We start from the raw sequence: 20,521 nt of genomic DNA on the forward strand, positions 1-20,521 counted from the left end.
AGATTCATGAAAATTATACAGTTAAATCCCTGGTGGCAGAGCGCTATCCAGCTCTAGTTACAACCAAGACCACTATCAAAAGAGCTAACCAGGCTGCTCGTGAGTATCTCCGGGAGGAGCTGGGCCCCAAACACCTTGCGCGGAAATGGGATAAGGTATATGAGACTGGTGGTAAAATCCGTATTCGAGCCATCTACAGAGACCACACCAACAATGCTGAGGCTATTGTATGGGTAAAAGAAATATTGATAGATGATGAAGAGGTTAACAGCACTGGTCTAGAGATATAAATACTGTTATGCTAGATAGAGATTATTATATAATAACCCGGTAGTTAATTATTCGAGTGACATAACCTACCAATTTACCTGATTGCTGGAACCTAGCCCTAACCTAGACCCAACCGGTGGCAGGCAGATACCCGAAACACACCCCTCTGTGTTGTCCCGGGTGAGCCACTCACCCCAGGCTCACCCCGGGCTCACTGATCACCCAGGTGAAAATCTTGATACCCGCTATCTTGCCGTATGAGATCAGAGATTGGCTCCTTATACTAGCGCTTCAAACACTGGCGCTCTTGGCAAGCAGCAAAATATTGCTGCCAGGACAAAAACCTAGCAGTTGGGCATTGGTACGCTATTGATAAATTTCCGGGACGAAGACTGACTCAATTCAGTTTAGATAAATATCTCAAGAATTGATATACCTACCTTAAGAGTCATGGAGAGATCAGATGTTCACGAAAGGCGGTGTCTATAAATAATAATGAGTTGTTCCCCTCCAACAAGGCTATTGAGAAATTCTACAGGCAGTCTGGGCATCAGGAGCGCATTGTAAGCTGATTAACGTTACGATTATTATATTTGCACGTGGTTGGGGTGCTGTCGTTGATATTGTAATTCGCCTGTTAGGGTTACCAAGCTGATGCCCAAGCTGTGATCGCCATGGAAAAATAATTTAAAAAAATTAGTAAAATTCTGATCCAAAGATCATTTAAGATTGATCCAGAAATGAGGGATAAATGGAGTATACGAAATCCGGACCGTCGTATACCCTTTGAATAACCATGACACACACGTATGAGGGTAATCCAAAATCCATTTATCTTCTCCTGGTGCTACTCTTGCTGCTCTTGGCAGTCTTGCCCTTCTTGCCAGCCGTGCCGGTCGTGCCACCAGTGCTATTCGAGCCGGTCGTGATTCTTCTTTCCGCTTTTTTCCCTTCTCGGGTGTGTTTGCTGCAGTAGTTCGAGTTGACTTTCGAGCTACTCTCCGTGAGGGTCCTACCGCACCATTTCCCGTTCCCGTCTTTGCAATACTCAAAGGTTTTTCTCAATGCACCTATGTTGCAGCCGCACTTGTATTTGTCCTGAGTATATTTCCATTTACACATTTTATATCGTATCAGACTAGGGTCTGATGCTACTAGTGTAAGCTCATACTTTCTAATTAGTAGGGTTCTGCGTACCGTGTCGCTCACTTTGTCTTTTCTGACGACGGTGTCCTTCGAGCAATAGTGCTAGAAGAATATACGATTCAAGAGCGCTGAAGCGGACAATATTCGGTGTTGGGTACAGGGCAAATGAAGGAGGCACGGTAAGAGTAGAAGATAGAACGACAGAGAGGCTACATAATATAGCTCTTCTCCGGGTCCGTTCAGCCTCGCGACGGTCAGCTGCTAGGAATCCTTCTGCCTCACCTCCAATAGTTGGTTGAGGGAGATTGATGATGCATAGCCTGGTGTCGCGTTAGCTTGGCACACATGCGTTAAACCGAGTAGGAATACAAGTCCAGTCAAAAAGACCCACGTCTACTGAGGCTGCGAACCTGTGTGATAAGGCTGCGTCTTGTAGCTTGCTTAACAGGATTTGACGGCCTCGCGCCCCTGCAAGGCATCCTCACTCAAAGCGCTTCCCAGAAATCCCCCAAACAATGTGCAGATTATGTCTCTACTGTCGCACCCTTGAACGGATGGATGAGCCTTGTCCATTGCTCCAGGGAAGGTCACAGACAACCCCTGTTAGCATTGCCGGCGCAGGCCGCCCAGTGTCAGGACTTTCACCTCAGGATGCTCAGCAAATTATTGCCCTCCAGCAGCAGCCTAGTTCGTTGTGCGCTCGGTGCTCTAACTCCAGGATCCTTAACTCATTCATGAATTTCCAACCTTGGGATGAAATCCAACGCGATGGCCAACTCTCATCTGTGACACAGTATTATAAGGATTTTGCCGAAGCCAGACTTTACCTTGGTCGCCCTAGTTCGCTTCTTCTGACGCCATCCTGCCCGTTTTGCCGCATGCTTTACTGCATTCTACCAAGATATGTCGAACTTGCCCGTTTCGACGGCGGGGGTGTGAAGTCAGCGCGGGTAAGACGAACGGGTGAACCAGACATATACTTCGAGCCATACCGTACATATCTACGAACAGTAGGTTGGGAGATGATCCCGGAAGAGTTGAGAAACCAATGCGCCATCATACTGGGGTTCACTACCAGTGTTAGGGGTACCACTCTTTTGCCGGATTACGATCCGCTCATTTCTGGCGCTTCAAAGATCAAAGACCGGTACATGACTGGGCCTGCAATTGCCTTAGAATCTCGATTTGCGGCACCCGATCGAAGGCTATTCGGTCTCAGACCACTCGAAAACACCCTCGATTGGTCCAGAGTTCGACAAGCTCTCAACTATTGTTTACAGAGGCATCGCAGCTACTGCCACATCGAGAAACCGCCGGAACTACTCACGACTCGGATGATCGACGTGGTCGAGCGAACCGTCGTTCCTTGTCCACGAGATTGCGATTATGTTGCCTTGAGCTATGTCTGGGGAGGCGTAGAGCCAGCTTGTCAAGCGCTCGAGAACAGGTGCCTTCCGCAAACAATTGAAGATGCCATTGAGGTGGCGCAAGCTTTGGGTAGACGCTACCTATGGGTATGTCCACTCTCGCACTACTCAATCCCTATTGATTGATTTTCTTAGGTTGATGCGTTGTGCATCGATCAGTCTCCCACGCTTACGCCATCACAAATGAAAGCCAAGATCAAACAGCTGGACATGATGTCGACAATCTACAGCTGTGCAACTGTTACCATTGTTGCACTGACCGGCAAGCATGCGAACGCTGGCTTACCCGGCGTATCCGTTCCACGCTTGGCTCAAGTCAAAGAGAACATCGATGGTGTCACTCTCTTTACCATCCCACAGCACTACACTCTAGAGAGAGCGGGGGCTCTATGGTCGCGCCGCGCTTGGACGATGCAAGAGGAATTGCTGTCTAGACGGTCGCTAGTTTTCACTCCAAGTCAAGTAGTATTCAACTGTCTCGTCTGTGAGGTTGAAGAAGGATTGGACGTCACTACGTTTCCCGACAAGCCTTTCGGAATCCATCCCCACGGCTTGCAGCTTCAGAAGCTGTATGCGGCTGTCCCTGTAAGGATGGCTCCCGTAGGGCCTGCCAATGACCCTCACTGATATCCGCTTTAGGTCTCGAAGGCCCCACAACCGAGTCATGATGAAGGTTCTATGAGACGCTTATCTATCTTTTGTAACCTGTTAGGAACCTACACAAGTCGCTACATGACCAATGAAAGCGATTCCCTCAACGCCTTCCGAGGGATGCTCACATTCTTACAAAGGCAGCTGTTCCCAGAAGGTTTCGTACATGGCCTTCCATTACGAAGCCACCCATCTTCCTTAGCTTGGATGCACCGGAGGGGCGTCAGCCCAAGACGCCGAGCAGAGTTCCCGAGTTGGAGCTGGACGGGATGGGAGGGGGAAGTCGCTTACCCGGAAAAATTGTTGGATACTGCTGATGGCCATTCTCCCTATACCTCAGACAACGAACTCGAATTGCACTTCCTAAGTTCCCATGAAGATGAGATCGAGATTGAGGGCTGGTTGGTTGATCTCGACGTCCGTACCGAACCGTTCAGTGAGATTTTCATTCCTGGCCAGGATGACTCGATTGGGACTGTGAAGGAAGGTTTATCAATACATAACAACACCCTGAAGACCGGGCAGTATACCTGCCTGGTCATCCAGAGACTTTACGAAAAGATGCGGGGTCCTCATGAGTGGCGGAAAGAGACTGTCTTCATGCTGGCGCTGGAACGAATAAACCAGCAGACCCGCAGACACACAGTGCTAACTGTTACCATGTTTTCTGGGCAAGGTTTTGATCAGATTAGGCGAGAGAAGCAGGTTATTCGATTATCTAATTAAAGTAATTAACTAACTAGTTAATAAATCTGCCCCAGCTGGAACGTACGGGTTACGTGCCTCCCGTCTTTCCCAATGTAGATATCCCGAATGCAAGCAAAATAGACCCAATCGAAGAGGCTACCCAATTTCCGGATGTTTGTCTTCCTATTGAATGCGACTACGTACAGGAAAGTGGTCATATCCACTGTAGCCAAGGAAGCGCGCATACACTGCCACTGCCACACCCACCAACGCATCTCTGCTGGGGGCCTGTTTGTGGGGACTGTAGAGTTTCTATGAGTAGCAGCGCAGACCATTTATCAGTTTGAGAACTTCTCCGTATTTGAACACAGAAAATAAAACAGTCTGAGTCTTCTCGTACGGAAGGGTCTCATCTGCCCTCAGGATTTCACAGCTCCTTTCAAGTAACTCTCTAATGTAAACTTCGAAGGTCTTTCACTCACTGTTCTCTATTCAGGAATTCAACAATAAGTAATGGAGTCGTTCGAGAGCGCCCTGGGCCACGTCTCAGAGGTTCGAGTACCAGTAGGCACTCCTACACTTGGATCCGATCGTGGCCTCTCAACTAAGATATGGTCAAGCTCTGTAATAGTATCTTTGACACTTTCGGCTTTCTCCTCAAGACCTGCCTTGTCCCTAATATCCCAAATTACTCTCTGGAAGACATTAAAGTAATCTTAGATCATTGTGACTGTTATAATAGACTTATCCTCTGTGTTCATCTCTGGTACAGGCAGACCTGAGCAGATCGTACTGTTCGCAGCCCGCTGGGTTCCTGAGATGTTCTCTCTCTGAGCATTTCCTAGATAATGGTCAGCGACTACAATGGGCAGATTCCCCCCCCCCCCCCCCCAAGTCAGTCACTGGCCAGAGAAGAAAGACTGCTAAATACTCATCAGTTATCCCTTTCCCAGTTCTACACGAGACTAGCTTTTTGTTCTTATTCATGTCCTTTTTGCTTTATCTATACTAGAATAGCAAAATCTTAATAACAATGGACGTAAGTGTTGTTAATACCTTCAGCGGGATCATCAGACAAACACAGGTTGGCTATAGTTTTACAGTGCCCGAAGTCATTCTCGCCTTTATTTTGCTGTAATTCTCATACTTCCGGCACATTAAGTCTTTTTAAATGCGCTGAATTACATGGGTTTGTAGATACCGACTATTCTGGTCTGCTCCTGGTGTTACAATCATTTTCTGTACCCACTACACAACTACTCAGGGCCCAATCTATAAGCAGCTTCAGGAGTACACTATACTCAAAACTTCTAACGAGGTCAGGTACACATAAAGGTGCTAGAGCTTCACAAGCGCTATGGTCCTGTCATTTATGTCGAACCTAATAAGCTACTTTACCATCACGCCGAGGCCGTAAGCCACATCTAGAGCCGTCGCCGACCCCAGGACAGTCGGCCACAGTCAGCCCGCCTTGATTAACGCTTTGGATCAAAATAACATCTTGTGTGGACCGCCAGACAAGCACATACGCCACCAGCGCGCCCTTCTTCCCGGATTCTCCAAGCAGGCTAAGTTGGATCGAGGAGGTATTATCCAAAGGTATGCCGGCATATTACTCGCCAGGTTGCAGGAGCATTCGAAGCCCGTTCAGCCCGTCAACATTACGACATGAATCCACAGGGCCCAAGGTGACATGGTGAGTGAGTTGAACTATGGTGAAAATCTCGGATGTTTGCAATCAGATTCCAAGTCTGGTCTACTTGCTGCACTTTTGGATTGGGACGTGTTGGCAGTATATGGTGTTGCCATATTGTCATTTCTCCTGATAAAGCTACTCTCCTTCATGGTCTCTTTGAAACCCTCCAAGTTGGGAGAGTGGTATGCTCTCCGAGTTGACCACTCTGTCTAGAGCATGAACCCGCGAGCGCATGGGTTCAGCCCCAACTGAGTACACTGACTTTGAACTAACTATGGAATTGTCTCACAGGCAACACCGATACCTTACTATTTGTTGGAAAAGCATTTCCCGCTTGGAGTAGATCAACATTCTTATTCCTCACATAGCTAGATAACTGAATCCTAGGAACCCAAGGAAGGTCAGGTCGTTCCACTGTCGCTGGTATCTGTTCTTTGGCTGAGGCTACTGTCAAAGGCCCAATACACGCATGTGGTCCTAGCATCCATCATAAATTGATCTTCTGTTGTTCCAGTGGGGCTGAGGGCGGCCAATTGGTCTTTTCTTTGCTAGTCACCCTCACGGCATCCATTGGTAAATGGCAATCCAGATTCCGCACGAGTGTGATGATCCTATATACCTTGATAATATGTATGAATTATATCTAAAGTGGCAATCTAACGAAACATCAAACGTAGAGAAGGAAAGAGAAAGAAAGGAAGGATTCTATCATACAGGAACTGTGGGATATCAGTTGTTGTGGGATCCGATTAACAGTGAATAAAGCAGTCATGGTGCCTCAGGCAGACTTCGACCTAAGGCTCTGACAACGAGCCTATCGAGTAAGCTTGGCAGTGGCAGGCCGCTCCTTACTAGTCTTCAGCCTAATGGATTCGTTGACATAATAAGCACCATGCATAAGTGTAGGCAGACTTGCAGCAAGGCGGCTGTGCCCTCTGTCAAGGGTATCTACTATTCAGGGTAGAAGACCTGTCAACTAGGTAAGGATACGTAGGCTAGAAGGGAGAGAAAGATCAAAGGCAGGCAGTAGATACTATTCCGACAGGAGACTGATTCTTGATCTCCTACTACTACTAACAATTCGCTAATTTATAGCTGAAGACTCTGTACGTAAAGGGTTCAGATTTCCCGTTGAAAACCAAACCGTTGATGGCCTGATGTTCCTCATCGGTGGCCGATTGTCCATGCACCTGGGGCAGGGTATCCTGTACGGCCATCAGACCGAATCGTTATTCAATCTGGGACAAATATACTTCAGTATCAATATATTATAGATATATTTAATAAATAGATAAGTAAGTATTTATATATCAGAAAGAAAATAAAATATTTATAATATATATTTTAAATATTACTTTTAATACTCTTAGAGATAACTCTACTGATTTTTCTCTCTTATTCAGTAATAAAGCAGGATAAATTATAGTCTATACTATATTAAAAAAATATTTTCTCTTTATATAGACAGATAAAACTCTTAGAAAAGAGTTTCAAGATCTGACTGAAAGAATCTGACTCCAGCTTTAAGAAATATCTATCTTCAGGTTTATTTTAGGCCATTATCTATCTAGACTTGAAATAGAAATATCTCTTAAATAAAAATATAGTATATTTTAATTATATATATTTTCCAATTTTTAACAGCTCTATTATATCTTTTATCAGTAGCCAGGACTCTCTTTTTGTGGCATATCTTATTCTCTTTCTTTTTTATATCTTGCTGGTACTCTCTGGTAAAACCATATAATTCACCAAGCTTATGGAGCTTATCAACCTTTCTCTATCTTTCCTCAGATAGCACCGAGTCTCTACCACGTGACATGGTTGGTTTTTGTATAGGATCGCACTTGAAGCTGTTTCTTGAGAACGTGTAACTCGAAGGGATAAAAAAGTGATGGATAAACAGGTTAAGTGCCCCTACTTAACTTCACAAAAATTCGACCAGGTTGTCTAGCTCACCCACTCGCTCACCCACTCCCTCACCCGCGCTCTGGACAACATCACCCAAATCACCCACACTCATCCTGCGACTTGGCGGCGCTCACCCGTAAAGCAGCAACTTCCAAAGGGCTCATTACTAAGTCGTCTGCGTTCAATAGGTGGCTTAAGTACGGCTGAGCGGACGGGAAGCCCTGTTTTCCACACCCTATGGTCGTATGTGATGGTATTGGCCGAGGAGAGCGCGATATAGTAAGTCTGATGAAGCCACAATTGTGTTAGCCCTGCCAGAATCCGCGATGACAGACAATTTCCACGAGCCTCCACCCGTTTCCTAAACCTCTCAAACCCACCCTCCGAAAAAACCCTCATCTGAACCACCTCCTGCACCTCACTTTCATTCACAGCAAACCCCGCCGCTAACGCCCTCGTCCTTGCCAAATTCTCAAACGTAAACCGCACAATCCCCGGCTCCTGCCCGCCCATACCTCTCCACCAGGTACAGATACTCCTCGCCCGCATTCGTAGCTAACTGCCCCCCATTCCGGCCTGTCGCGCCCGAACAGAGAGACCTCGCTTCGAGAACCGTGATGGTTAGATCCGGGTGATTGTGATTCTCAAGGAGGGTAAGCAGGACCGAGAGCCCGGTTATTCCGGAGCCGATGATTGCGATGTCGGTTTTGGGGGATTGGTGGGTGCTGAGGGGGTGGGGTGGGGTTTGCCAGTATGAGGGCGTCGGAGTCGGATTTGGAAGGCCAGGGTCTTGGGTAAGGTGTGTTTGGAGGGTGGGGGGCATTTTTGGGTATTTTTTTTTATTAGTTTTATTTGGATATCGGGGAGTTGTTGAAGGTCAGGGGAGGGATAGGCTGTGTTGCTGTTGTTGTTTTTGGAGATTGGGGTGTTTGTGATTTATCTATGAGGGGGTGTGGGGGTTATTTGATAGTTGTGCGGGGAGATATTGGATTGTTGTATGATTGTAAGGTTGAAAGGGGCACAAAGGGGTTGTTTGTGTAGTTTGATGTGTAGCCTTGGTATATCTTGTATAGTATACCTGGGATATCTTGTTTCCTTGTCTAGAGACCCAGTAGAGGACTTGTAGAAGAATACGTTTAAGCAACTCATACTTTGACCTAAGAAGTTAACCTTATTTGCTACCCTGCATTCCGTGGACGATGATTGGCCCGCTTCCATCCGAGGTTACGCATCAACTGGAAAGCTGAAACGACATAATAAGTCACATACTAGTCTAGCAAACACCTGTCATTCTCACACCCCTTTAACCAGTATACAACATGCTACTCAGACGCATACCCCTCCAATCGATCTTCGAAACCCTCCGCTTAAACCCAGCACCACTCTCAACCCTGAGTAAACCCCAAAAAAGCCTCCCAGCCGCCTACTACCGCGGCGGAACCTCGCGAGCCGTAATCTTCAAAAGAGAAGACCTGCCCACCGACCGCTCAGCATGGGATGACATCTTCCGCCGCGTAATCGGCAGCCCGGATCCAAACGGCCGTCAACTCGACGGCCTCGGCGGTGGCATCTCAAGCTTATCAAAGATATGCGTAGTGGGCAAATCAACGCACCTCGATGTCGACATCGACTACACATTCATATCCCTAGGCGTCAAAAATGCACACGTCGACTACTCCAGCAACTGTGGGAACATGATTAGTGCCATCGGGCCCTTTGCGGTCGATTCGAGGTTATTCCCCGTCCGCTCTAACGGACCCGAGGACGTCGAATTGCGCATCCTAAACACTAACACGGGCAAAGTCATCCGATCCCGATTCCCCGTTGTAGACGGCGAAGCGGCCGCATCGGGGGATTTCGCGATCGATGGTGTTGCGGGCACGGCTGCCAAGATCCAGCTGGATTTCTTAGATCCCGCGGGCTCGAAGACGGGGCAGTTGTTTCCGACTGGGAAGGTGGTGGATGAGTTTGATGGGATCCGGACGACGTGTATTGATGTTAGTAATCCGTGTTGTTTTGTTCTTGCGTCGGAGATGGGCGTGGAGGGGAATATCACGCCCGAGGAGATCGATGCGCATCCGACGCTTTTGGCTCGGTTGGATTCAATACGGAGACAGGCGGGTGTTGCGATGGGAATTGCCGACTCTCCTGAAGATGTGCCGGGGAGTGTGCCTAAGATTGGCGTTGTTTCTTCTCCGGTGCCGAATACGCGGGCTTCGGAGCAGGGGCAGACGGGGGCAGACGTGGATATTCTTGTGAGGGCGCTTTCGGTGGGTCAGCCGCATAAGGCCGTGCCTATAACGGTTGCGCTGGCGTTGGCTGCTGCTGCGCGGGTGCCGGAAAGTCTTGTGGCTGGAGTGACGAGCGAGAAGCCTGTTGATCCGGCTGGAATTACGCTGGGTCATGCTAGTGGGAAGTTGGTTGTTGGGGCTCAGTTTGAGGAAGATGGGAGCTTGGGTCATGCGACGGTTTTTAGAACTGCGAGGAGGTTGATGGAGGGGAAGGTGTTTTGGAAGTGCTAGACCGTGCCACCGGGCCTAGCTGTATGGGGTAGATTGTTTCATATGTATACTGGAATTAGTCTGGATTATGTTTATGGACTGCAGTTGCATCGAAGAAGAGATGTCTTTCTAGTTCTAGACTCAATGTGTACTATAAAACCATTGCATATCAAGGCTTACATTCACTAGTACAACGTACGGCATAGAGGATAGTCTGGTCCCAAAGGCAGAAGAGAGACAAGTAGAACATGAAAGCCAATAACCAAAAAGTAAGAGATGGACAAGGAACAAATGTAAAAATATGACTAGGTAGGATGGAAATTTCAGAGGCAAAAAGCATGGCCAATGCGCTATAAATGCTCGGGTGTTGAGTAGTATATGTATGAGATCATATAGATGCTCCCCGGTGAAACCCTTGCAGGTAACCCCATCTTGCATTGAAATTAGGATGCTGGAAACTCAGACACATAACTCAACCGTGCCGTATTCCCTTTATTCTTGTCAATGCGCCTTTTCCCGGGGTTTGCCTTCCTCCAGGAGTATCTCACGGAGCTGTTGCATATACACCTTGCGGTCCCTTTTTGTGCTAAACTGTTCTAGGACCTTTTTCTGCGTAACCTATCCACTATTGTCTCCGTGCCATTTGCCCCTCTGGTTCAATAAGTACTCCTTGTACTTGCAATGTTCCTTTTCCAGAGAGTTCACTAACCCTTGCCAGACTCCATTGTTCTCGCTCTTTTGCCCATAGAAGGAAACAATATCTCCGATGGCGTCCGCAACGTCATTGATATCACGGCTAGCATTGAGGCACAACCTGAGGATTAAGATCTCAGTATGCCAAACTAGCGCGGGTATTTTTGCCGGATAAATTGTTTCCACTATATAGTTTGGAGGGCCCAGAAGGTTCTTATACTCACCCCGAACACTATCTGTTACACGTACTGGTAGCTCCTCATTGGTAACAGATATGTAATCGGAGCTTGGTATAACTCGCGGGATCAGAGGTGGCATGCCAGAAAGCCATCTCCTTGGATGCAAAACTGGTCGCTAGGCGCAGGCTCGAGCTTATCGACGAGGCATTCTTTAGGATCACATGGGCTAGCATTATAGGCCTGGTACAAATTTCCAGGCGCCTTTCCCCTATCTTCCCTCGGATGCGTTCTCCCATCCACCCGGGAGTCTCGTCGAGAATCAGGATGCGGCCGACATCTTGAGTGGCGAACAGAGGCACTTTGTTTGATACACGGGTTACCCAGGGACGCCTTAAAGGAGTGCGGGTCGTCAAGAAGTGGTATAAAAGGGATAATGTCAATACAACCATCGTAGATGATGCCAGTGTTGGCATATGCTGCCAGAACGGTGTGTTCATATCGGCGAACGATCCTGAGCCAAACAGTGCCAAGGCGATATATAGAAGGGGTCCTTCGATGCCGGGATAGATGACATTCAAGGTAGCGTTGAGCGTAGTCCATGCTGTATCGCTGTCTAGATGCCGAGGGGTGAAGTTTCGCTTGCCCATGCCATACGGGCTTTCTTGGATCGATGGCCTAGGGTCTTGGCCATTTGCGTAGTTAGGAAGCTGGAAGGAGACAGTCGTGGTGTGGAGTGTCAGCTTCCATGCCATAAATACGATCCCTGGGCTATAACTTAATTTTAGACCATTCTAACTATTTTTTGTTGGGCATAAATGAACCCTTGAACATTCAGTTTAGTATAGGAAAATGGTTTATCATTGAGATGGCGGGGTCATTTTGTCTCAGAATCTACACACTTTTTTTTATGAACATATTTGAGTGGACTCTACAAGGACATCGAACGTGTACTGATGAAGTGTATAAGGGTATAGATATATTGTCTAGGGAATAGCCGGATTCATTCAATTCCAATAAGCAAGACTAGGTTACTCTTAAGGCCTCTGGTGTCCTCTTACTTCAATTTGCCGAAATGAGGGGATTGGAAAATTTCCTGATGAGGGAAAGAATACTCCAATATATCTTCTTTGCCTACATCCGCGGCAAGGTCAAGGTCATTCCAATTGAAGCCTAGTAGCTCAATCCTGTTGAAGATATCTGTCATCCATCCCCAACCTGGAAGCATATCAAAAATCAAGGCAGTCGTATGGTCTAGCCCCGCGTACAGCAGATACCTCACATTAGTGCCTTCCTCACAGAACTTCCGCACCAGAGCAGTTGTATCTTCGATTGTGGGTGCAATGTCATCATTCGTGCCTTTGTAGATGTACAACAAAAACTTGGGGAATCCGTGTCTGCCCATCACGCCGATTTCGTCGAAAAGATCTTTGAACTCATATAGGAACTAGCCACCATTGTCGAAGAAGGATGAAATATTCATGTGCATGAGAGGAGGAGGGTCGTTTCCGTCCCCACTACGGGGACTGCAGCGTTTCAGATTACCAAGAAAGGCATCATGGTACTCAGGTAGAAGGTCGTCGAGCATATAGGCCTTGAGGTGAGGATACGCGTTCATTACCCCCAGCATGGCCCAGGCGTTTAACCCTGCGGCCAGTCCCCCGCTGACGGACAGATAGCTCTTTGTAATATTAGTAGGAGGACCGCCGATCGCAGCCCCGACGATTTTAAGTTCCGGTGAGTAACTGAGATGGAATTCAGAAGCCCATTCTGTGGCGTAACCGCCTCCAGAGTAGCCGAACATGATCGTTTTGGCCACAGGACTGAGGCTGGTGAGGTGTTCTGAATTCAGTGCCGCACGGATAGAATCCAGAGTCTGGTAGGCACTTTGCGGGCCCACGGTAAACGCGGCATTGGAACCCTCGTAGTCCGGTATATTCAGAATCGGGCCATGCTGCAAGTACGGAAGCAAATAGCTTAGCTAATTCCGGTTCCAGTTAGCAGCTGCACCGACCACACCAAACTGGATCCCGTATGAGGGAGAGCAAATTGATATCAGGCGAGTCATAGGCAATCTGGAAGGAGAGGAGCCGGTCGAACTTTGGGCTTTGAGGGACAACTATCGTCGTAACTGTGTGCGCGGGCTGTTCGTGCACGTCCCGGGTGACATACACTCCATGGACCTTCTTGCAGGCAGATAACTACCCTATCGACCAAGAGAAAATGTAATGAAGTGTACTAACCTCCGAATAGGTGACATAAATTGTAATCTCAAATCTTCTCTTAGGAACCATAACAGGCTCTCTCCTTCCTACCCTTCTTTCCATTCTCTAATTCTGCGGGGCGAGAGTCTGATATGAACCAATATTAGCACACTTCAAGCCCTTGAAGGATACATGGGGCCTACATTGCGATAAGACGTGAACTCCCTTTTCTGGAGAAGACTTCTCAACCTCTTTTTGTGGGCTGGGAGCGCAAAGGTGACATAATGGCGTGGTGTTGGCTCGCCGTTTCCTGCCATGCCTCCTCTGCTAGTTCCGAAGACGACTCCGACCATATCAATTCTCTGTCCAAAGACAACTGGTTGCCCCACCTGGTCGCACTCAGCGTGAGTGGAAATCCAGCACTGCCAGCTATCCATTCAGGATCGTAGTTTCTCGTCTCTAAGACGACCCCTACGTTTTCCCACCCAGTGCGGAACATATGCCGACGATATAATATCTGTTGATCCAATTCTTATTCGCTTGCCCACACCGAGCAGCTCCAGCCATTGCCCGGTGCGACAGACTGTCCGACAGAACTGCACGACAACCGCCCACCAATGGACAGATGAATACTTCTCTGTTCCCTTCTGGGATAGAATTGAGACTAGCACCTTGGCTCAAAAGTATCTGAACTTCTCTCGGTACCGGCCCGCAAGACCAACACGAAGTCTCCCTTCGAAGTCATCTACAGAGTCTTCGGCATCGGTGCCCACCAGGATCGCGATATATTTACCGCGATAAGTCCTTCGTGGCTTTTCTCTCCGTGGCTGGCACCAGCGCATGCGACACCTTTGTCGACCCTGGCAGAAGACCCCATGGTATTCCATTTCTGTATTGGTAAGACTACCCTGCCAATTATACCCAAAGCAAGCAATAATTTTATCAGTGTTTATAGTGACTAAACTGCTATATTCCTTAGCTGTATTTGCTTATGCTTAAAGTACAGCAAGACCTTTCTATGCCTTTGTAATACTCCGCCGCATTTTAGTAACTGTTATTAGTGGAGAGTTAGTTATAGAGCTTGAAAATAATAATATTTCTGATTAAGCTCCTAGTTCAGTATCTAGTTAAGCTTTTAGTTAAGCCTTATCTTAAGTATTTTCTTGAGCTTCTTGGTCCCAAATTAGTAGCTCTGTTGTCTCGTTGCCATTATAGATAACTAGATCAGGAGCTGGGGATTCAGCACCTTAAAGTGGCTGGAAAATAATATCAAGCTTCAATAGATAAATCCCACAGTTTTTAAATACATGTTATATAGTAGAACTCTTAAAAGTCTGTATCCGAATAGTGTAGATACTACAGAGAAAATCTGACTTTTCTTTAATAGAGCTATTCTATTATATAGTAGCATTATTAGCCCTCCAATAATAATGCTTATATACCTGAGATGGATGTCTATCTAGAGGCTGAAGCACATGTATAAGATCTGGCGGAAAACACCAAGGAATAATACAATACTGGTAGCAAAATTAAGTAAAATCCTCAGTAAGATAGGACTGGTAGTTATCTATTAAGAGTAAGCAATAAGATCCATATTAGACATGATACTTTGTCTGTTCATAGAAGAATTAAAGCTATTGATAAGCAATAATATTATCTGTCCAGTCATTTGTAACTAGAGCAATATAATAATTGTCTGGAAGACTTGACTGATTTTTATATTAATTCTCCATATAATACTGGCCCTTGAAGAGAAAGAATGGGGGCATTATCTAACCATCTACAGTAATACACTCAATTGCTGTAAGCGATTCTCCTGATCCTCCGGTTCCAATATATGCTGTAGTATTCTTGTGTTTTGTAACAACTTTCTGGGATTTTCCCTGCCTAAACTGGAAGCCGGATTCATCAAAATTGTAGATATTTCCAGGCCCAATATTATGGCGTTCAAACTGCAATGCCAGTTGATCAAACTAGGTTGAAATAGTAATCCTGAGACAGGTTGCTACAGTGGCAGTTAGCAGGAGCCCGAAGGGTCTGATTTACAGCACGCAATAGCAGGAAAATGGAGAAAGCTATGTTGACTTTTGAATGGCGTAGAATATCTGAAGGTATACAGACGCTGAATGCATGCAGAGTGAGCCGCTAGGGAGTTCTTACTATGGAGATATAGCGCCTCAATTGCCGCATGGATGTCTCATGGTGTGGTAGATACGAGAAGCATACCAGTCTCGAAAAGCAACTACGACATGGTTGAGGCAAATTCCTTAATACCGGCTTCAAGTTCATAAGGCCGATGACATGCAACATAGTGATCGCTCCAGCGTAAGTGCTTCCGTATGAAAATGAAGACTAGGCCATGGTGTAACAGAACCGGTCCTCATGACATAACTGAGAGTCTAATTTGGCATATTTGAGAATAAGTAGGAGATGGGCAATATTTGGAAGCCCCAGAAGATCATCGAGAACCACCCGATGTAGCAGCAAGAAACATGGCATACTGGAGAGCATGGTACAAAATATATCAAAGTAGGTAGTTAATATTAATGAGGCATACTGTGGAAACATAAAGCCTTATATTAAACCAAAACAACAGCAGAACTTTCTCTAAAAGCGACATTGGTGACTAACGCAAAGGCAAAAAACTTAAGCCCCGAAATTGAACCACAACAACGCGATTAAGATGGCCGGTGGACCCTTTGCTCCCAGGCAAGGCTCTTCGTATCCTCAAGGCATCTCTTGAACCGTTCGTTATCGTCTTCACCCCGCATCAAATAATCCCGCGTCCAGTTGTCTAGCCAAGGGACCAGACGTTGATCCACATCCCTCAGTAGTTGATTCCAGGACAAAGGGTATCCCTTTATCGATTCATTCTGATGATGACGATACAACCAGGCGATAGAATTTATGTAGACGAACCAACACCAAGCATCATTCATACCGGCATCATGTTTCTTTTCGAGACTGCGCTTGACACCTTCATCCTTACAACGGCGAAGACTAGCCTCAATCTTCGCAAGGTTCTTCGCAACCTGGTAGAACTCATAGCCCCAAGCGGAGACCGATCGATCTACTTTTGGGATCTGAACTGGACCAAAGAATGGAAGTCGACGACCACAGGTCCTGTCCGCTGGGGATTCGAACTGTGGCAGGGATGTAATGAGTGGCGCGAAAGGATAGTCATCTAACGCCGGCAGTCGATTATCGGACAACAGCATGTAGTTTCTATCTCCGTCTTCTGGCTGCCGTACGGTCGGCTCGGGCATGAACTTGAAATGTGTGGAGTGCTTGAACAGGTCGACGCGACCTTCGCCCTTCCTGAAGTGCAAGTGAATGCTAGGTTTGGGCCTGCTTCCCTTGGGGCATTTCTCCAAGCATTTGTCCTTATCGTCGCATCTCTTGAACCTGGCACGTCGAAGGGCGTCGTATGCCTGGCTTAGAAGATTATCAGGTACAACGATCTCCGCATGCTATACACTGTCAGTAACCCCTACTAGTAAGATGTGGTATGCACTCTTGGTTTGCTCACCTCAGACATTGGTGCAAGGCCATAGCAGCTCAATGTGGTTGCATGAGACACATAGTTAGCAATCCCCGCATGATTGAGGGTGTCTGCAATGTATGCATCTGAGAAGTATGTGCGTCCATAGACATAGTTTGCTGCCGTGGATGGCTTGACCTTGGAGGTGGACATCTTGGACTTCCGACGATAGATGGAAATTGTCTAACACTCTCGAGACGTACGAAGGGGAGCCTACTATATATACCCACCTCTTTACATGTGTCTTTACACATAGATGCAGAGATATCACGTATCTAGCGATAGCTATTATGCTAATGGCCGGAGTCTATGGACAAGGGGATTGTTAAAGACTGCTGATATAGCCTTTGGTTGAGTTACAAAAGGTGGTAGTTAAGGGGTGCTTTCTTTGTGAATTCGGTAGAGACCAGAAATATTCTACTTCTAACTCAACATAGAGATAGCACTACAGAAATATTCCTTCCATCGCATGCGCTACCCTTTGAACCGCGCCAAATACTGAATGGAACGACAATAAGAACACACAAAACCTTTCAGAGGTAAACGATGGCTGAGTTGAACACCTCTTTATCGAACTTTGAAACTTTGTGTAATCACCTAACTGCTCAAACATATATTAGAAAAGAAATGTGCCTCATGGCATATCTATGAAAGAAGCATTCACCGACAAAAGAAATAGAAACATAGGCAGAGAGCAACTCATTTCTAGTTAATGCATTGCCCCGTCTCCCATATAGCCTAGAGGTACTCTCCAGGATTCTCCAAAGATAGATACCGTTACTTAATCCAGTTGAACTCTTGTTGAGCACACTAACAGACATACACTAATCTCAACAGCGACTTGCAGAGAATTTACGGAAATGCTCATGAGTTGGGGGCCCACACCTCACGTACAAAATTGCATAACTCTGAAGACAAGCAAGAGTACAAGTATACTCGAAATAAAGAGGAAAGTCCCTTGGTTACCTCGGGTGTTGCCTGGGAAATTGAAAAAGGTGCAAGGGGAACGGTGAAGATAGAATGATAGATGTGTGTCAATGTTTACAAGCTGTAGTTTCCTGCTTGAGAGTCGCGGGGCCGTAATTGTAGCCTGCTCCTGGTTATTGAAGACCCTCTACAGTTTGCCTAACCATGCCCTATCATGTTTATACGATCCAGCCCGCCGTCAAGTATGTTCAGACTAGTGAGGGGAGCATCTTAGCTAGCGATACTCTGTTGTATGATGTGTTCTTTATAATTGGAATTGGGTTATGTGATACATCCAAATTATAAGCTAATCAAGCTTATAGCAATATGATATTTGGTGTATCTGAGAATGAAGGACACGAAAGAAGCGTTCATATTGTCAAAATATTGATCCCTAATCAAGAAAAACTAAAGAAAGCATACTTCGTATAAAGAAAACAGTCTCGAGCAACAGGAGCCAAGCCTGCTCATGTTAGGGCACTAGATAGGCTATGCGATGATACAGCACTTCACCTAGTATGTAGATAGCTAGGGGTAAACGGAAGCTTTCAAAAAAGCTTCGCAATAGGGTTCGTATGGTGAGCATTATTCTCCGGCAGCGTTCATTCGAGCTTCAGTCGGGTTCTGAGTTCAGTCATGAAGTCATGGAGATCTATTTCACTTCCACATACAGACCCATACCTCATATAACCTGGAGGAAGACCTCCCGGCATACTTCCTCATTCCCATAGTAGTTGACCATTTTTTCGAGGTGGCCATACCATAAGTTTCTATAGGTATCATCCTCGAGGTTCTTGGAAACAAGAGATCACAGCAGAGACCGGAGCGTTGACGTATAATACCTTGGGGCTAGGAATTCTCACCCGGTAGAGGGAGCTGCCGTCTGGGGATATTTCTTCTCCTGAACACGTAGTACAGTTGCTACCAACGTTGCCTGGGATCTCTTGACATGATATGGGGAAGTCTCACATAACAGTTGAGGCCTTGTAGGTATATATATGACCAGGTTCAAAACCGTTACAATGTTCAGGCTTCGCCATGTGAAAATGGCATTCAGGCTAGGGTTTGACATGGCCAGCTCGTTGGAATATGCATTTGTATTGCTCCTTTTCTGTACGGCCCTGCAGTCACACCAAGGAACCCCAACCCTTTGGGAGGCGTGCGACTGCCCGATTGTAAAGGTCATTAGGGACTACCCATTCACAATTCTACCGGCTGTCAGTCTAGCGCAGTAGAAGACGTGCCAATGTTTCGGCTTCTTCATCTTATATTGTTTACCATCATGAATATAATGTGACAATGCAGTTTCACCCCATGCAATAGGTAATACATTAAGTTCATCAAGGTAAGATGCGATCTCTGAATTTAATGCTTCCGAGGCACGAGAGTAGGGGAATTTGAAATCGGGCTCGTAGCTGGGCGACATCCTGGGTTATCGAACATATACTAAATAGCATGGTACCAGCTAAAGCAGCAGCGACTAGTCTTCTTACTGTCAAGTACCTCAAAATAGGTTATGCTAGGCGCATAACGGGTATCACTGTAGGAGCCAGCACTAAAGAAGATTGATAATGTGATTATGAAATGACCGTAGAACTTGGAGAAATGAGATGCATAGAGATCTGTCTAATTGAGCGACCATAAGGCCCTATTTATGCAAGATCATATAAAGAACCACTCTCTTTATTCGCATGTAAGAATACAAGAAGGCCGCCAAATCGCTCGATATAGAAACAATAATAACCAACGCGGCTTTGTGATGCGGTTTGATGTCTTTGTACACTAACAGTTGTCACCTGGTGTGGACATATTATGTTTGAATCTAATTGCAACCAAGGTAATATTAGTAGCCACACTTGTATTCATAACACTCCAGAGTTCCTTCTTAGTTGCCGTGGCTGCTATACCTGGAGACTCATAATGCATGAGCGAACGTTCTAAAATAATGTACGTGACTATATCTAATACGGTATCCCCGAGGACAACAAAAGTGAAGAAGAGAGTAGAAGCAAAGGAAATGTATCAGGGAACGAATGGACACTGTTTCATACGTGTTTTATGTTGGTTCTTGATAGCCAGCCGTGCTTTTAGGCATATAAATGCGAATCAAGTTCTTTATACTGAATCCCGAACTGTCATCTATCTCAATTATTCTCAGCCCGCGTCCTTTTGTTCTCCAACTGCGTATGCCTTCCTCTGACGGCTTCAATCTGTCCGAGTAGTCCCACTTGAATCATTGCGAGCTATAGAGTGATGCGCGCCGACACTAGCTTGCCTCCGTGAATATATACAGAGCACCCCATACTTAATGAAGGGAGAAGAATAGAATTTTTTTGATATAATACAGAACCATATATCTCAACAATATGTGGGCTTATAATAGTCTTGATGACATTCGAGAATCAGCTAACCACCGACCTTCCCCACTGAGACTCTGACGCCGAGTATTAGCGTACTTATGAAAACGGTGCGTACGCCATGTCATAACTCTGCCGACTCGACTTGAATCAACGATGCAGTTCGGCGACCGTAACCCTAATCTTGATGTGTCAACACAGCCTTTGATATCCATGGTGGCCAATATAGATTTCGGCCGGCGTAACATCAAAAGATTATTTATAAATAATCAAGGCATACGCATATCACGTTATA

At 46.2% G+C, this 20,521-nt stretch overlaps 5 protein-coding genes across 5 annotated transcripts; 3 read left to right on the forward strand and 2 right to left on the reverse strand.

The window, feature by feature from the left end:
* The first annotated feature begins 1,633 nt into the window (after positions 1-1,633).
* Positions 1,634-3,935, forward strand: BDW43DRAFT_276743 (HET domain-containing protein). The gene is made up of 2 exons (XM_032041983.1): positions 1,634-2,930; positions 2,979-3,935. Exons 1-2 carry the CDS (start codon positions 1,932-1,934, stop codon positions 3,468-3,470), a joined length of 1,491 nt encoding a protein of 496 aa, XP_031900055.1. The 5' UTR covers positions 1,634-1,931; the 3' UTR covers positions 3,471-3,935.
* A 2,350-nt stretch (positions 3,936-6,285) lies between these two features.
* BDW43DRAFT_276744 (uncharacterized protein) lies at positions 6,286-6,680 on the forward strand (the record flags this gene model as incomplete). Its single annotated transcript, XM_032041984.1, has 1 exon — positions 6,286-6,680. A coding segment is annotated over one exon (180 nt), but the record flags the coding sequence as incomplete, so codon positions are not given.
* Positions 6,681-9,085: 2,405 nt separating this feature from the next.
* Positions 9,086-10,464, forward strand: BDW43DRAFT_276745 (DUF453 domain protein). Its single transcript, XM_032041985.1, has one exon. It carries the CDS (start codon positions 9,108-9,110, stop codon positions 10,308-10,310), a length of 1,203 nt encoding a protein of 400 aa, XP_031900057.1. The 5' UTR covers positions 9,086-9,107; the 3' UTR covers positions 10,311-10,464.
* Positions 10,465-11,241: 777 nt separating this feature from the next.
* BDW43DRAFT_311296 (secretory lipase-domain-containing protein) lies at positions 11,242-13,799 on the reverse strand (the record flags this gene model as incomplete). The annotated part of the gene is made up of 4 exons (XM_032047159.1): positions 11,242-11,868; positions 12,297-12,586; positions 12,704-13,139; positions 13,566-13,799. 4 exons carry the CDS (start codon positions 13,797-13,799, stop codon positions 11,242-11,244), a joined length of 1,587 nt encoding a protein of 528 aa, XP_031900058.1.
* A 2,241-nt stretch (positions 13,800-16,040) lies between these two features.
* Positions 16,041-17,056, reverse strand: BDW43DRAFT_311297 (uncharacterized protein; the record flags this gene model as incomplete). Its single annotated transcript, XM_032047160.1, has 2 exons — positions 16,041-16,832; positions 16,892-17,056. The coding sequence occupies 2 exons, from the start codon at positions 17,054-17,056 to the stop codon at positions 16,041-16,043; spliced, it is 957 nt and encodes a 318-aa protein (XP_031900059.1).
* Between the last annotated feature and the right edge of the window lie 3,465 nt (positions 17,057-20,521).

This window comes from Aspergillus alliaceus (assembly GCF_009176365.1).
Source record: "Aspergillus alliaceus strain CBS 536.65 unplaced genomic scaffold BDW43scaffold_23, whole genome shotgun sequence".
Classification (NCBI taxonomy): Eukaryota; Fungi; Ascomycota; class Eurotiomycetes; order Eurotiales; family Aspergillaceae; genus Aspergillus; species Aspergillus alliaceus.